This window comes from Oryctolagus cuniculus, chromosome 13, assembly GCF_051225735.1.
Source record: "Oryctolagus cuniculus isolate XC-2025 breed Fujian yellow rabbit chromosome 13, ASM5122573v1, whole genome shotgun sequence".
Classification (NCBI taxonomy): Eukaryota; Metazoa; Chordata; class Mammalia; order Lagomorpha; family Leporidae; genus Oryctolagus; species Oryctolagus cuniculus.
In genome coordinates, this window is record NC_142879.1 from 67,616,554 (window position 1) to 67,634,116 (window position 17,563).

General features: G+C 53.8%; 2 protein-coding genes across 26 annotated transcripts in view; one reads left to right on the plus strand and one right to left on the minus strand.

Moving 5' to 3' along the window:
- The window catches only part of CDC42BPA (CDC42 binding protein kinase alpha), a 343,482-nt gene extending 338,601 nt beyond the window's left edge, over positions 1-4,881 (plus strand). For all 22 annotated transcript variants that reach the window (XM_051820822.3, XM_002717619.6, XM_008268138.5 and 19 more), the window contains one exon: positions 217-4,881. In XM_051820822.3, coding sequence (XP_051676782.1) covers positions 217-348 — 132 coding nt within the window. In that variant the 3' untranslated portion in view covers positions 349-4,881. The remainder of the gene's footprint in view (positions 1-216) is intronic.
- A 1,942-nt stretch (positions 4,882-6,823) lies between these two features.
- Positions 6,824-17,563, minus strand: part of COQ8A (coenzyme Q8A) — a 43,877-nt gene continuing 33,137 nt past the window's right edge. For all 4 annotated transcript variants that reach the window (XM_089311704.1, XM_008268141.5, XM_008268143.5 and 1 more), the window contains 11 exons: positions 14,672-14,746; positions 12,071-12,193; positions 10,933-11,018; positions 10,661-10,801; positions 10,269-10,350; positions 10,054-10,147; positions 9,727-9,868; positions 9,377-9,484; positions 9,150-9,215; positions 8,940-9,026; positions 6,824-7,910 (listed from right to left, as the gene is read on the minus strand). In XM_089311704.1, coding sequence (XP_089167830.1) covers positions 7,623-7,910; positions 8,940-9,026; positions 9,150-9,215; positions 9,377-9,484; positions 9,727-9,868; positions 10,054-10,147; positions 10,269-10,350; positions 10,661-10,801; positions 10,933-11,018; positions 12,071-12,193; positions 14,672-14,746 — 1,292 coding nt within the window. In that variant the 3' untranslated portion in view covers positions 6,824-7,622. The remainder of the gene's footprint in view (positions 7,911-8,939; positions 9,027-9,149; positions 9,216-9,376; positions 9,485-9,726; positions 9,869-10,053; positions 10,148-10,268; positions 10,351-10,660; positions 10,802-10,932; positions 11,019-12,070; positions 12,194-14,671; positions 14,747-17,563) is intronic.

Here is a 17,563-nt window from a genome sequence, read left to right on the forward strand (position 1 = left end):
GGTGTGCAAACTTCCAGTGGCTTTTGTGTGAAAACTGCATTTCTGGAGGCCAGGAGAAAGCACTCTAAGCACTTGTTAGGCCTTGTTCCTCTGAGCTTTCAAAAGGACCTTTATACTAGCAGTAAGTGAATCCCATCCTTTGGTCTCAGTGGCTGGTGGGGACCCATTGTGACCCCTTTTCTGTCTCTGCTTAATATTTCACTTTGGGCCTTACAGGACTCTGATTCTCCAAGGCATTCCACAGCTTCCAACAGTTCCAACCTGAGCAGCCCTCCAAGCCCGGTTTCACCCCGAAAGACGAAGAGCCTCTCCCTGGAGAGTACAGACCGTGGCAGCTGGGACCCGTGAGCTGCTGTAGCACTTGGACCAGGGTGGCTCTGGCTGCCAGCTCCTCTCCATTCGGCCCTTCTCTCACTTTTCATCTCTTCCCTCCACCTTGGCCTGAAGCCCGAAAACGACCAGGGGCTGGTGGCAACAGCAGGGTAGGGACTCTAAGAGTTCTGACAACACACCTCACAGATCCACACCCCCAACCTAACAGCAGCAACAAAGGCAGACTTCCTTTCATCAGCTTACATCAATATTGATTTCATTCCATTCACTTAGAGTTGCTTTCAGTAATATTTTACTCCTCCCCTAAAAGGTAGCTTAAATAGACAGATTACACAAGTGTAAGTGATAAGAATAAGATTAGACAGGTTCTGTTTCATAGTAGAGCCTCACTTTAGTCCTTAAACAACGCATGGATTCTCCGCGTCCAGAGGGGAGGACCAGCCCTGGAGCGGCCACTGAGCTCACTCAGCAACCGCAGTGAGTGCACCTGATTGTTGCCGGGAAGTCCTTATGAGTGAAAACAATGCATATTTTACTACAATAAAGAGTTTAAATAAATACATAAATGTAGAAGTTAAATACTGAATGTATATAGCAAAAGAAGCATCTTGTATTCAATGAAAGATGGGTGCATATATGAGAAAGAGATCATTAATTTAACAAATGTGTTGTTTCCTGTCTGTCTTCCAGCTTGGTCAGGTAGAGAGTAGAAGGGCCTCAGCTGACGTAGATAGAGGGAGAAGAGAGGACTCAGAGTCCCTTCGGTGCCCTGGTCTCGGCCCGTAGTATGTCACGGGTGCCTGGGGAGCCTGCAGGCTTGGGTTTTGCTGGTTTGCAGGGTGGCCCAGTCACCAGAGTTTGGACATTTGAAGCCACTTCAGCAGTGGCATCGAAAGGTAAACTCACCTCCTCTACCCAAGACATTTCTGTTTCTGGTGGTACAATTTGAACCACATGTCTCGTTTTTTATCACATTATGATATCTTCTGCGGGTGAATGTAGAAATATGATTCTGTCACCTTCTGATCCCTTATGTCTCAAAGTGTACAAAGATTTTCACAGCTTCTGAAGGCCCATTAAAGGTCATCAAAGTGCTTTTTTTCCTGGGCTAACCGTGTATCTCCTTAAGTTACAATGAGGTGTCCATCTAAGGACTGGAGACAGTTTCTCACAGAGCACTCTGTTGAGAGCACGTATGAGCTTTGCAGCTAAGCCTGGGAAAAAAGGGCTTTTGTTACCAAATAATGTAAAACCTCAAAAGCAAGGACTTGAACAGCCTTAACCAAATCTTCTTTACGATAGCCAGTGGAGAATGGATGTGAGTGACTCTAGTGCACAGGCAGGGAGTCAGCCGGGCATGGCCGTTGTGACTGGATTCTTCCTAGGTTGCTTTATTGTTATATTTCCATTTGAATTCCTGCTGTTTTAATTGCCATAAGGAAATGAGATGCAGAGCCAGAGTACTTATTTCTACAGTCATTTCACCAGTTAAACACATGAATAGAACAAGAAAAAATAAAATTTATCTCATGGAAGTAAAGAGAATCCGTCTCTTTTACTTTTCATCTAGTTTCCTTGAGAAATAGAAACCATGTTTTTGCCTCCTTCTTTAGAATGCAGCTAAAATGATAACAGTTCTGTATTTGTGTCCTGGGTTGCAGTGTTTGAGCCCTGTCATCTCACCACTGGTCCCTGGCATCCCTCACCCTTTTGTTAGCAAGCCTGCCGCAGGCTGAAGGACCTAAGTGCTTCCCTCAAGTTCCTGCTACTTCGTGGGGGTTACAGAGATCCAGAGAGGGACAAACGATCCTGTTGGAAGATATTGCAAGATATTCTAATAGAGAATTTTAAAGAACAGCTTTTACACTTTAGCATTCTGGATTTGGTGGTAGCTGGCTCAGATATGATTGCTTTATTTTGGATGAGCATAATACACCTCACACTTCTAATCTACTAAATCTTTCTCCTTTTGGAAAAGAAATGTCTTGTAAAAGTATTTATGTACATCCAAATATCAAGGGTTGAGCCTCAAGTTTGGCAATTGCTATATGACTCTGGAAGCTTCTTAAACTTGGCACTTTGAGAGCAGGGACTGAACGAGGCAGCCAGCATGTGGGGCGCTTGTGGCTATCTCCCCTCCCTCCTTCTCCTACACCTCTGGTCCTCTGTCTTTCCTTCTCCTTTCTCCCAGGCAGTGGGGGTCAGACTCAGGCCAAGAGTAACAGGACATCACATTAAGCCATCAGTTTGTGGCTTTGATGATCTAATGAATTTTTGTTGCCTGTGGTGCTTCTTGTTCAGACAGTGCTTTTCGAATTGAACTATAACCCTACTTACAGGTTAGGCTCTGGCGTAGTGAGTTGTTCTCAGCCTCTCAACAGGGCAGATGAGAGTGCCCCTGAAGGCTTGCTGTGGCTGCCAGGCTGATCAGGCAGCACATTCCTGTTCATCCCTGGGATCATCAACCCCAGCAGTCAACAGAGAGCAGTCCCAGGTGCGTTTAGACAGGGGGAGAAGCACTGCCAAGAAAATCATATGGAGGGAAGTTTTCCCAGGATAACAGTAGCCTGCTGGGCTTACGTCACCCTCAGGTAAGGGGACTGCTACTTTCAGAAGCTTCTGAGAAGCATGATTTGAAGAGATGGGGAATGGGTTGCAGGGAACCAGAAAATTAAAGGATCATTTCAAAGGGGTCACAGAAAAAGATCACAGAAGGGTTTTTTTTTTTTTTTTTTTTTTTTTTTTTTTTTTTTTGACAGGCAGAGTGGACAGTGAGAGAGAGAGACAGAGAGAGAAAGGTCTTCCTTTGCCGTTGGTTCACCCTCCAATGGCCGCCGCTGCAGCCGGCGCACCGCGCTGATCCTGGCAGGAGCCAGGAGCCAGGTGCTTTTCCTGGTCTCCCATGGGGTGCAGGGCCCAAGCACCTGGGCCATCCTCCACTGCACTCCCTGGCCATAGCAGAGAGCTGGCCTGGAAGAGGGGCAACCGGGACAGAATCCAGCGCCCCGACCGGGACTAGAACCCGGTGTGCCGGCGCCGCAAGGTGGAGGATTAGCCTATTGAGCCACGGCGCCGGCTAGAAGGGGTATTTTTATCAGTATCTGAAATCATGCTTTGTTTTCCTGCAGGGCATTAAAAAAAATGGGGGCGGGGGAGCAGCAGGGAATCATCTCTCAGTAGAAAGAAAAAGTACTCTCAGAGGCATTTCTGGCATGGTATGTCTGTGTCGCTATTTGGTGCTCTCGATGTCCAGCCACTTGGTTGTACACTCTTGAAATTGGACTGATCTTTTCATGTGCTTTGGGTGTATAAAATCTCACACACACACAAATGCATGCATGTCTTTTTGCCAAAAACAAGCCTTACTGTTTGTCAAGTGATGGCTAAAGCAGATTTCACTTCTTTAATTATTTTGTATACACACACACACACACGTAATTTATGTTCTCCAAGGGACACATCTGTAAGGTTATAAAATATAACTTAAAAGGGCCCATCAATTTGGTCTTCCAACAAGTTCTTGTTCACAGTCTACAGGAGAGAACCTGAATTTCTGTATCTTATTTCCTGGCTGGCTCTCACCCTCCCTCCTTCCCTATGGGTAGAATCATGTTGTTTTGCCATGAAGTGGCCACATCCATTACTGAGAAAAACTAGTTGTATTTGTGTGGAATCTCAGGTAGCACTGAAGAGCAAGGGTGAGTGGACATCCTAAACCACCAGAGGCCGCAGGATCCCTTGCCAGCCTTGGCAGTCATCACAAACACTGCCGTTGCCTGGCTGCGTGGGCGTGGCTGCGGCTTCCCACCACTGTCCAGTCAGAGGCTGCTCATGCTGCAGGTCAGATTTTGCCCGAGTACAGGTGCCCTGGCACAACAGGGACTTCACTGGGTGCCACACTTCCCCACCTCTCCCTGGGCCAGTCCCTGAATTAGATAAGCCATGTGGCATTTCACTGAGCCCATTTTAAAACCTCTCTCCTAGTTCCCGAGTTCTCTGTGAAGTCCAGCTAGATAAGGAGGGTCTTGCCCCAGCAGGAGTGCTGCTTCCCCGGGTGGGCCAGGTGGGTGCATCTTCCATCCCTGGGACTGACCAGGAGCAATCACAATTACAGAGGGGACTCACTACAACAAACCCGGAAATCTCTTAAAAATAAAATGACCTGCCTTTTTATTTGATAGTGTACTATCATTTATTTTATACATTTTTTAGGGTTTTTTCTCATTGTAATATTATTGTACAGTTTTGCATGGCCTAGGTGTAATCATTTTTTGTTTGGAATTTAATGCTGACAAATCTGTGTATGGAAGAGGTAAAAATACTGCTCTGGCCTCTTCATCACTCCTTATGTTGTTTGGTTTTATGCCCTTAATGTCTTAGAGAACTTAAGAGATTCTCTGCTACCAAACAATGATGTGGATTCTTTTGCACAGAAATATTTAAAGTGGGATAGTAAGAATGTAACAAGACTCCTCACCAATATTTTGTGTTGATATCCCTTAATATTAACCAGACTTTGATGTATTGCAATAAAACAGGGAACTATTAGACTTGAGTAGTTTGTCTTTCTTTCCCAGCGAAAAAGGCGATTGACTCTTGATGTCTGTTTGACTCTTTCTGCTGGTCCCCTCCTCATGCAGGTCGCTGCCCCACCACTGCAGGACACGGGCTTAGTTTGCCCGTGGTTTAATCTGTGACTGTTTCCTCGTAGCTCAGGTAAGAATAAAGTTAATTTCTCTTGAAGGTTTTGATTCCCTTCTTCTGGTCAAATATTGCCAGTTATTCACTCGCGCAGGCGGTTTCCCGCATGGTTCTGACAGTATCAATGTGGGAGCAGCTTGAAATTATTCTGCTTATTGCAGAGAATCAGCAGCCACTTAGAACAAGAGTTGGTGTTAGGTTTTTTTGTTGCCTTGGAATGGCATGGGCCAAGGTGAGAGAAGGGCTTAACAAGGGAATTCCTCAGCTTTGGCTGCAGATGATTCGTTACTCAGGGCCCCACTCCCCTCTCCATGGCCCATGTAATGGAGGGGCTTAGAATGTATGCTTGCTCTAGAGGTAGCAGCTGTACAGTGGTTTAGATTAGGGCTTGGAAAACGTGACAGTAACTCTCTGGCCTTAGGGGCCACATACAGTCTCTGGTGCGGCTGCTCCACTCTGCTGCTCTCATAGAGTCACAGACAGAAACATAAGGATGCCCAGGGCTGCATCTGGCCTGTGAAGCCTGGCTGGCCAGTACTCAGTGTAGACTAGACTCGGCCTGAGCTCTGAGACACACTGCCTTACCTGGATCCTGGTCCCAACACTTAAAACTGCCATCTAGCAAGCTGCGGACCCTCTAAGCCTCAGTCAGCCCCTCTATGAAATGCCCACTCTGAGTATCAGGAGTTAATACACAAAATGTTAATGTCTAGCCTCTACTTTGTCATTACTGACCACCAAAACCTATAGTAACAAATACTCTGGTCTGTACTGTAATGTGTCCAGCTCTTCTAGCTGTTAGAGACACAAAAACACAGGCCCTGGACAAGCATTTTTTTCTGGCCACGTTTCAACTTTTGAGTGGGTGACATGATAGTGTGAAAGTCAAAATTGGCACAAAAGAAAGTGTGATCAGTTAAGTTTCAGAGCAGACTGATCTCTGGGACCAGAACAGTTAATAATCCACAGTGATCTCCTCAATAAGGAGTCCTTTCTGTTTTGTTTTTTAAGCCGGCTCTCAGACTTAGGGCAACAGGGCTGTGGTTTGCACACCCTTGGAGAAGTCCTCTTGTCCAAACACTTGTGGTTTGGGGAAAGCAAATACTTGCTGTTCTTTATTTTTTCCCTTCCCTTCCCTTCCTGCTGCTACATTTGTTAGGGCTGAGAGGAAGAGGCTGTGAGAGCCCGAGTGCAGCTGGCAAGGCTCTGCCCCTACGTGTACGCTGCAGGAGCACAGGGCTGGACAGGTGGTGCTGGGTGCCAGTGCAGACTGCCCAGACCTCCACATCCTGCCTGCTACTCAGCAGTCCCAAACTTGAGAAAGTTGACTTTCTATGAACCCTTATTAGCATGCACGTGAGGACCTATTTGGGGGCACTGTGTGCAAGTGCACTTTCCAGGTGCTCAGAGGTCTGTGGGAAGGGCCTAAGGACACTTCAGGAAGTGTTGCTTTAGCGGCAGCTCATCTTAAAAGTGGCTGACCCTGCTGCCAGGTATCACTGTGTAGACTGCTTCAGCAGGGAACATGGGGAGGATGGGGGAGCATTCCCTTCATCCCCTCCTCTCTCAGGCTGAATGTAGCTTTCTTCCAGGTTCAGGTCCCGAGGACCTCATGCTGGGAACAGGCACAAACCTTGCAGAGGCATCAAAGGTGGAACAGCTGTGATGCGGACCCTCGGGTCTGAGACCCCTTCACGGGGAAGAGTGACCACCAGGTTAGAAAGCAATGGGTCATCACCATTCTTCAGAATCCTTAAGGACACAGAAAACAGTGCAATCACTAAAGCACTTCTCAGAGGCACTTTTTTTTATTGAACAGAAACATGTAAATTAGGGAATTACAAGACTTATACAAAAACCCAGAGCCTGTGCTGACCCTCCTGTGCATCTCCTCCCAGAGACCCTGGAGGGGAGGCCAGGCAGGGAGGGATCTCCTCACCACATCACCTCCCAGCAGCAGGTCAGAGCTGTGTCTCACCACCCCTTGCCTTCCTCTCACGATGTGGCAGGTGTCCTGGACGGCTTCAGTTTTCCAGGGTTAACTCCCAGCAGGCCTGGCTTTTCTGTGGTCAAGCAGTAGTACTGCTGGCACTAATCAGATTAGCTCCTCTGCCAGTTCCAGACCACACAGGCTGGAGAGGAAAAGGGCAGAAAACAAATCCATTCTGAAAACACACACACACAGACCTCAGACTGCAAGGTCGATAAAATCCAAAAAGGCTTCTTGGGGTTTTCTTTTTTGGTGTGTGGTTTTGGTGGCAGGGATGTGGGGGGAGGCAGTACTCTGACTCCTGGTTAACATTCACTTTAGGAAAAAGAAGAAAATAAAATTGCCTTCTTACCTAGAGTTCAGAGGACAAAAAAAAAAAACACACGCAGGTTTTGACATAGTGGGAATTCATTATCATTCTTGTACTTCTTTGTACTTCTTACCCTACACACATTTAGCAGTGAAAACCGTGTACATCGCTGGCACTGGGGGCTTCAGGAAGCCTCCCTTTCTCGCTGGGCAGAGGGGTCTGAAGGGAGCATCTGCGCCACCTGCTGCTAGTGTTAAGCTTCGCACAGGAAAGCCCCACCGCCAGATGCTACTGCTGCTCAGCCTTCCTCCTGCAGTAGTTGCCATAGGCCTCCTCAAACATGGCTTTGCAGGGGAAGCGGGCCTTCAGCTTGGAGCAGATGAGGAAGGAGCCGCCCATCTTCCTGTGCAGGGAGTAGGTCTCCTCTGGGGGTGGGATGAGACGGTGCTTCAGCATAACAGGAATCAGGTTGTGAATCTTCTCGGTGGTGCTCTGGGTGCCAAAATCAAAGGGCTCATCCGAGGCAAAGGCCTCCCCCAGGATGAGAATGGCATCCAAGTGGGCATCTTCCATGGCCTTGAGAGAAGAGAGCAAGTGGGTGAACGGCAGCCCTGGGGTTCCTACCAGTGCCCTAAGCACTGAGTTCTCACTAAAAGCTCTGCTGAGCAGTCTACAGGGATGTCAGGGTGAGTGTTTAGATCCAATAGTGGTTCATAGGAACATAGAAAATAACAAATGTTAACTGGGCTTTATAGAAGACCAAAGGGCATGTTAGGGCCTATGGCAGGTGGCAGGCAAGAGCCCTGCTTAGGCTCTCAAAGTTTTCACAAAACACTCTTCTGGCCCAAAAGAAGAAAACGTGAGGACCCTGGTCTCAGCCATCCTGTCCGACTCAGCCCAGGACCATCCGCTGGAGACGGGGCAGGGCTCAAGGCCTTGTGCCTACCCATAAAGAACGTGAGATGTAAGGAGAGACAGCAAGAGGAGCAAGTCTACTGCAGACCGCCCAGGGTCAGGGGTGCTAGGTGAGAGCCAGAAATCAAGGCAAGCTTCACAGAGGAAGTGGCCATAATGAAGTGGGAGCTTCTGTTTCCCAAGGGCTTCCGAGGTAAGTACCACTGGCTGCACTTGACAGGTAACAGGTTGCAGCTCAAAGGTAATAACTAGCCTGAGGTCACACTCCTACACTGGGGGTGGGCCCACCTCACCCAGACCACCTTGACAGATCACTCTCCTGGGTGCTTCTTGAGCGCTTCCGGTGACAGGAAGAAAGACCATGCCCCCTTCTCCCAAGTCAGCTATGATCCCGCCCTCCTGTCCTGAGTGAGCCTTAGGACAGAGGGGACTGGGCTTTCCCCGTCCATCTGCCCTCACCAGAGCTCTGCCCTCCAGCCAGAACAAACCCACGGGGAGGGAGAAACAAGCTTCCCAACGAGGCCTAGCGTCCCCAACTCGCCTGACCAGGGCCCAGCTTTCCAAGGAGCTGTGCCCAGGAGAAGCCACACTCTAGGGAGCCCTCGCCAGGGCTTCATCTGCACACTGAGCTCTTAGATCACTAAGATCACTTAGAACACTAGATCCTGAAGTGTTCAGGAGGCCACTCACCTTGACCTCGTAGCCAGTGAGGAACTTCATCTCGATGGATTTCCTGAGCACAGCCTCTCTGTCCCTGTCCGCAGCAGCCCTGATGATCTGGGCGGGGGCACAGGGGTCACGGGGACACAGGTTCCAGTCAGGTTCCTCCAGAGTCCCCCAGCATCCTGTCCCCGCCTCAGAAACACATTTGCCAGGGCCAAGCCACCCTCTAGACCTCACCTGAATGTAGATGTCAGTGAAGGACCTGTCGTATTCTCTGGTCGCCCCAAAGTCCAGAAGAGCCACCTGGTGGGGGAGACACCAGGAGGGGGATGGATGCACAGAGCAGGGTAACATCTCCAGGGTCCAGGAGCCCCCTTACCTCCCAAGCTCAGGGGCAGTCAGGAGGCTCACGGGTCCTGTTCCAGTGCAGCTCTCGGGCCCCAGTGTCCCACCCAGAGCCTTACCTTGTGCTGCTGAGGGTCATAGAAGAAGTTGGACCAGTTGGGGTCTGTCTGCATGAAGTGGAACTCAAACAGCTCCCTCAGGCACAGAACCAGGATGTTGTAGCAGATCTGGGGACAGGGCGGCGGCCTGCGTCAGGCAGCACCAGCAGGCTGCCTGGCAACCTGGGAGTCTGGGGCTAGAGAACTCCCTGACCCCCATCTTCACCCCCCAACACTCCACCTTCTTCCCAGCTGGCTGATTTCCAGTGCCACACCTGTGGCTGGGAAATCAGCAGCCACCCTCCTATCCACCTACCAGGGTGCCTCAGGGCTCCACAGCGGGGACCCCAACCCTGGCTGCTGTCACACACCTCGTTCCGAATCTCCTGACTCAGTCCTTCGGCCTGGTCCAGGGGGAAGCCGGACACCAGCTCTGTGGTCAGCACGTGGGGGCTGCAGAGCTCGTCCACGATCTCAGGCACGTAGAAGAAAGGGTGGTCCTTCAGCAGCTCCCTGGGCAGGGTCAGGGGTCACATCCTGGCCACAGACCCTCACAGCCTTCCCTTCAGGGCCACCCACCGGGCAGAGGCCCCTACTGGGGAGGGTGTGGCTGTGAGTCCAGACTAGACCAGGGCTCCAGGGGCTGTCCCTTCTGCCTCTGGGGGGAGCTAGGCCAGAGGCCGGGCTAGGAGCCACACCTGAACTTCCTGGCGCAGGCCGCCTCCCGCTCGTAGTCACACTCCAGGGCCAGCTCCCGGCGCAGCACATCTATCAGGTGCTCAGGGAACAGGCCTGGCCGAGGCAGAAGGGGGTGTCAGAGTGGGCCAGGGGCTCTGCAGTGAGGCCCCTTCTGGTCCCCAGGGCCTATCTTAAGCCCCAACTCCTGCCCTCAACCCTCAGGCTGGCCTCAGACCTTCCGGAAGCATGTTGCTCATGTTTAGCACAGTCATGAGGTTGTTGACATCGCTGTTGATGCTCTGGGCCACACCAGGGTACTGTGGGGGTGGGGACTGGAGGTTAGCTCAGGGTGTCACTGTTCCCATGGCTGTTACCTTCTCGCTGTGTCCTAGCCAGACCCTCACCCTGGGCGATTCAGAGCTGAGACCCAGTGCCGCTGCTGTGATCTACCCAGAAGGACCAAGGGCAGCCACCCGTTGACAGCAACCCTCTCCACGCACTCCTGATTACTGATTAACAAACAGGGCAGCAGCCACTGCTGGCCAGGTCCCTGCTCCAGGAGAGGGGGCCATGGGAGTGGAGGGGGCTCGAGCTCTGCTCTCTGCAGCCCACCCCCCAGGCACCTACTTGGATCTTCATGGCCACCTCTCGGCCACCCTTCATGCGGGCCAGGTGCACCTGCCCGATGGAGGCTGCTGCAAAGGGCCGCTCCTCAAAGTACTCCAGCTTGTCCCGCCAGTTGGGGCCCAGGTCATTGTTCAGAGTTTTCTGGAAGGAGAGGCCAGAAAGGAGCTGTGAGCACAGCCTCGCCACCTGCCGATACCCCAGCAGGCACCCCCCAGTCTGTCCCCTCCGACACAGCAGGGGAACGGGGAGCCCAAGGCCCTCAGGCCACGCACCGTCATCTGTTTCAGCGGCATGAAGTCGGCACTCTGCCGCACACGCTCAAAGATCTTGGCCAGGTGGGGATTGATGAAGGCGTCATCTGGAAGGCAGGAGAGAAGTCAGCGGAGGGGGCTGGTCCTGAGGGAAGCCCCCAGCAGCCACCCCACCCCCAGCCCCTGCAGCCTCAGCACAGGGGGGAGCTGCTGCTTCACCTCACAACTGGGCTGTGGTTCAGAGACTACAAGCAAATGGCTCACACCACACAGCAGGCCCGGCCTGGGTGCTCCTCACTCCCACATGGAACCCAGGGCCCTGAGGCTGTGGACCAGAGCTCCTAGTTGGCCATGCGGACCCACGCATGTGCCGGCTCCTGGGGCAGGCACTGTGGCCAACAACTCGATCTAGACACCCTTGCATGGGTCCATGCCAGCCACCCCAACAGGAACACTGTAAGGGAAGATGGGTGGCCACAGCAGGACCCCAACACCGGGAAGCATCACAACTGCGGCACAGCCAGCAGCCCTGGGTTCAGCCCAGGGGCTCAGAAAGAGGGTTCACACAAGCATATACGGTACTGAGAATTGTAAAAGGAACAGAAAATGTTAAATTACCCATAATGCAGCCCACTCCAGAGACCATTATTTTCTTGCTGACGTTTTGCTGTGCGTTTTCCCCAGCTGCAGTCTTGACTGTCCAGAAGTTGCCTGGGCTGCTCAGGCAGTGTTCTCTCAACGTTTCTCACGTGCTTATTGGTTAACGAGTTTGCCTATTTTTCTTGAGACAACTCTGCTAACAGTAGCCTAACATGGCTCACGCCAAGTTCCCTGACCGTCCCACCCTGCCGTTGCTCGCTTCACCCTCAGGAGGCCCCAAAGCTGAGACTCCAGGGGCATGGAGCACGCCCTGGCCATTGCAGCCATTTGGGGAGTGAACCAGCAGGTGGAAGATCTCTCTCTGCCTCTGTGACTCTCTAACTCTGCCTCTCAAAACAAATAATGTTTAAAAAATCTCCATGCAGTCCAGTCTCCCGGGCCCAGGCTAAGCAAGAGGAGTCCGTGGCCAGAAACTGCCCTCCTGCCCGCCCCACATCCTGCTCACGGGCAGAGTGCTGTGTCCTTCCCTGCCCGCCCAGGCAGCCCCGCCGCCACTCACCCTGGATGCTCAGCATCTGGCCCAGCTTGAGCGCCGCTCCGCGCACCTTGCACAGCGTGCTCACGATGCGCTCTGCATTCGCCTCCGACAGGAAAGGGCTCGAGTCCAGCACAGCCTTCTTTCCTGGGGGGGGGGGGGGGACCACGACACTCATGGGGGGCTCTGGGAGTGCCCTGCTGACAGACCCAGCCCTGAGCCAGTTTCCTCCTGGACGTCCCCAGGCCCAGCGATGGAATTTTAGCTCCATGCCCCACATCTACCTCCCCAGTGCCTATGAAATCAACCAGAGCCACGCAGGCCTTACTCCAGCATCTTTCTAGTGAACACACAGGCTCAGTCTTGGCGATGGGGAAGCCAGGAAGGAGCATGGTCAGTTGGAGGTGGGGGCAGCACTGGGCTGGAGGTCAGCACCCAGCTCCGCCCTGCACCCCTCCTGCTGTACTGTGCGTTCTCCACATGGGGCAGCTTTCTGCAGTGACAGCCCCATCCTCAAGGGACCTGCCTCCCTTGCTATTCAGATCTCAAGGGTGCCGTGACCTCTGTCCAGTCAGCAGGGGTGGCAGGTGCAGGGGAATGAGTCCAAGGAGCCACAGGAGGCCAGCTGAGTCCAGCCACCAGCAGCAGTGTGGCCATGGAGAGTCGGGCCCCTCTGGCTTCAGGCCCCCTGCCCCAACCATCAGCTCAGCCCTGCCTAAATAAATATTGGGTCTACCACTGTCTAGAGGTGGGGGGCTGGGACCCCAGGCCCCTCTGCTTTCCCAGAGCATTCAGCACTCTTCGCTGGGTCTCCTGCCCCTGGGCCCTGTGCATCTGCTTAGCTCAGAAGGCCCCACACGTTGCTGGGGCTTCCTCCCCAAGGCCCTCCCTGGGACCTGGTGCCTTGGTCAGCTTGCATCACCACAGGCCTGCTCAGCAAAGGGACAGGAGAGGTGGCCATGGCCGGCCTGGCTCCTTCCTACTGGCACAGTGGGCTGCCGGGGAATGAGAGGCCTCGGAAGGAACCAGCCATCTGCTGGCTCCCAGAGGCAGGAACATGGGAAGGGAAGAGGCTCACTCCCAGTCTCAGCAGCAGGACAAGGTCTGGAGCAGAAGGGGCACTGGGTTCGATTTTCGCTCCACAGTAAAAAGCTGGGCCACCCGTAAGTCAGGCCCAGAAGAGGCCCAGGCCCTTGCCGTGGACTGCAGCAGAGGGCAGGGCTGAGGCAAAGGCAGCCCCTTAGTATCCCCTCTGCCCTCCCCAGCCCCTGGGGTCCTTGGTCTGAGTCCCTGGAGGCAGGAAAAGCAAAGGAGTCTAAGGGAGAAGGCCACTGCCTCAGGCCCATGGGGGCGAATTTCCTGACAACACCCAGACCAAGCGGGGATAATCTAGCGCCTGAGACCTGGGGACAGCACCCAGCCCAGTCTGGGTTTTCCCAGGCAGCCCCTCCCCCTGCCACAGGCATGGCTGGTTGTCTGAGCATGGCCCAGGGGAGGCAGTGGCAGGGCCCAGCAGGCTGGTTAGCACCCTCCAGGCCAGTGGTGCCAGAAAGCTGCAGCACAGCAGGGGGCCACCCAGGACCCCTGTATCTCCAGCCCAGTCACCACCGTCCTTGTCCTCGACAAAGGACACCATCTGTGACCTTGGAGCCCGTCTGGCCTCTGCCAGCTGGGGCCAGGCTATGATGGGCAGTCTGGCTCTGGCTTCTCTCGGGAGAAACCCTGGCCCCACCTCCCCGTGTTTCAGCACTGCCACTAAAAATACCCTGGCTAAATCTGTCCTCCTCCCAGGACAGACACGGTGCCCCGGGCCCAGTCCCGAGCGGCCGGGGGGCGGTGCCCTGCCCTCCAGGAGGAAGCAGCTCATGAGCCAAGGGGGAGGGGGCTGTCCTCGCAGTGTAGTAGGTGGTGGGCGACACGGTGGAGGACTGCGAGATGACCTGAGCAAAGGTGCCCCCCCAGAACCACAACTACACTTTGGACAGCCCAGCAGGCAGACATGGTCTCTCTCCAGGCTGTGCTCAGCCCCGGGTCCCACTGAGTGACTTCTCACCTCCCCACACTCCTCCCATACCTGGAGAAGTCTGGGGAGGGGACCCAGAACAGTAGCCTTGTGGGTGCGAGGCCGCTGCAGCCTGGGCTGTACCCCCGGTCACCATCATGGCCCCAGCATTTCACTGTGGCCAGCGAGCTGGGCCCACAGCGGCCACCCAGAATCATATCCCAGTAAGCACCTGCGCCTGGCCTCAGGAGGGGAGGACCCCTGCCAAGGATCCAGCCTACTGAAGCCACGAAGTCGGCGAACACAGGGTGCCCACGTCCAGCACGCACAGATGCAGGCAGAGCCTCAGCCAGACGGACCAACAGGCCCCCGCGACTCCTGGCCGGCAGGGCCAGAAGTGGGAGTGAGGCTAGGTCCTGGAGCTGGGCACAGGAGGGCAGGGGGAGCCCAGAGTGGGTGGGGAGACCATGCAGGGCTGGAACCCTCCAAAATGGGTAAATCTGTCTGAGAATGGCCTCGCGGCCCACGGGGGCCTTGTGCACAGATCTCACGCCGTGGAGCTGCTGGTGGTGGGACCTCCCCACAGCCTCCCATGCCCCTCCCAGCCAATGGCCCCAGCTCACCTGTGGGGTCCTCAGGACGCAGGCTCTTCTTGGCAACTTCGGCCAGGGCCCCAAAGCCCAGCCCCACAGCCAGACCTGCAAGGGGGAGGGAGCCACTCAGCGTTCCCATGGGACTCTCAAGGCCTCCACGCCAGGATTTTTAAAAGGGGGTGGGGGTAAGGTGCTTGGCTCTGGATGGGTGTTTCCCGTGAAAAAGCTTCACACCCCCTACCACCACCACCATTCCCGCTGAAAACCCTCAGGCTCAGAGGCACGCAAACGCCCTCCACAAAGTAACGGGCACTGGATAACACATTGGGAAGGACCCAGCAGACAGGAAGGTGGCCCAGGGACGGTCTGCGGGCCGAGGACACCCTGGAGACATAGGGCACCCACCATCTGCGTGATGAGAATCATTGCGACATACTGTCTGGCTTTCGGGCCACGGCGCGCTGCTTGGGGAACATACAGCAACGCAGAGCAGTCGCTGTGGACTTGGGACCTTTTGCAGAAGTTGAGGATCAGGTGTCCCCAAGCCAAGCCAGCTCAGGCTGCAGCCTCACGGTAAGTGGAGGACCCTCCTCACTCCGACCCTCCCTGGCCTGAGGACCCTGAGGACTACCCCCTCACAATCTTGTGAGTTAACTTCATTAACATCTCTGGATGGCCCCAGCAGCTGAGAAGAGCCCAGCGGGAAGGCCCAGCCCACACGGGAAGCACAGCACCCTCCCCAGGGCCCACCTCCTCTGACCCCCAGCCAGTGCGAGCGGCTTCCAGGCAGACACTCTCGAGCAGGGACCTGAGGGTCTGGCAGGCAGGATGGGAGACACCGCAGGCAGGCCAGGAACGCAGCGCCACCCGCTCAGGCCACACTGGGCACTGTTCCAGAGGCTAGCGTACCCACACCTGTTCTCAGATGTCCCAGATTTCTACATTAATTATGTATTATTTCGGTGAAAATAGTGAACATATTGAAAAATGTTTGGACAATAAATTTTAAAAATCAAAGGAAGGTAACTTAATTTTATTACATGATTTTGGGGGAGGCACAGCAGTTGGGTTGTCAGGATGGCAGCACTCCCATATCAGAGTGCTAGGTTTGAGTCCTGGCTCCTCTACTTCTGGCCCAACTCTGTGCTAATGCATGCAGAGAGGCAGGTGATGGCTCAAGTACTCGGGCCTCTTTCACCCACATGGGAGACCCGGATGGACTTCTAGGCTCCTGGCTTCTGCCTGGCCCAGTCCTGGATGTTGCAGCCATTTGGGGAGTGAAGCTGTGGATGCAAGTGCGTGCTCACACATATACATACACATACACACACACACACACACACCCCACACACACCACACACACACACTCTGCTTTTTAAATAAAATGAAAATGAATATATAAAAATTTTTAAAGATCTTTTTGCAATACATCTTATATACCACTAGGGGGCAATACAACTTCCACGTCACCAGCTGCAACAGCCTGGGGAAGTGGCAAATCAAACACATAATTTTCTAGTAGACCCTTTAATAAAAGGCAAGAAGTAACCTGTAAGACAAACCCTTAATAATATACTTTATTTACCTCAATGTATCCAAATCTTTTCATTTCTACAAATCATCAATATAAAACTATGAGAGACATCTTCCGGATTTGCACGCGTGCACCAAGTCTTCAAACCTGCAGTATGTACTGAGTGCCCAGGGCACACCACGTTTTGGACAAGCCACACTTCAAGTGCTCAGTGTGGCTGTTGATCTTGGGGTGTCCAGCACGGGGCAGAATAAGCCAAGCCCTGGCAATCACACAAAGAAGCCATAGTTATCTGGCAACAGCCCTTCGGAGTGACCGCATCAAGGACATTTAGGTGTTACAGAATGAAAGTGCCTGGCAGGCACACTCGCTGTGTCTTCTCCCTGACCACTGTCCTCCTGCAGCTCTGGAGGGCACTGGCCACAGAGCTGGGAGCCAGTCTCTGGTTAAACTTTAACTGCCTGCTGCTCGCCCACCTCCACCCCAGCCGGCACACTAACTGACTGAAAGCAACAACAGCAATGGTAACCTTCACACTGGAGTGACCTTCCCTGCTGTCTGTCTGCATCTCGATCAGAGACAAGCCTGCCAGAGGGACACCGCGCCACAGGCTCCCTGGCCTGTGGTTAGGAGCAGGTGCACAGCTGGGGGATGGCCAGTCTGAGCCTCTCTCCATCTCCTACAGAGGTGTGCCCCTTGATATGGGATGAGCAGGCAGCCAGACAGGTCTGCTGAGCTGGAAGTCACAAGCCCCCATACAGCTCGATCCTCCTCCTTGTCCATCAAAACACTCCCTTTCCCCGGATGCATCTGCTTCATTTGGGACCTAAGGTGAGGAAGGGGGGGAGGGAACGCCATGAAATTTGGATGTTGAGCTCCATATGGAGCCTGTGGAAGTACCATGTAATTCCCAGATGGCTTCGTGCCCAGCGAGACACCTCCCCCAACCTCATCCAGGAGGCCAGCAGGTGGGAGGGAGTCTTCCACCCAGACCACAGGGGTGGAGCCGCTGCCTTGGTGCTATGCCCCCTCCTCCTCTTGGGCAATCTTCTGACCCGCCTGCCCACTCCTGGTGGGCATTCGTCAGGGGGTGGGGGCAACCCATGGAAGTGTGTTCACTTCCTAACCTCTTGAGTAAAGTGTGCTCTCACTCTGCACCTTCCACACGTCTGCACTCAGCATGCTTGCCTGGCTGTAAGACAAGAGCGTGGAGCAAACATGAATACACCCAAGCCCGCATCACCCCCACGCCCACATCAGCACCCTGCTAGATCCCTGTCAGACGGCTCCTTGGGCCTTTCCAGATTCCAGGCAGAGCCAGAGTTCTTCCCTGGCAAGGACCTGCCATTACACCAATCGCCCGAGCAACATTCCACAGAGGGCCTCCG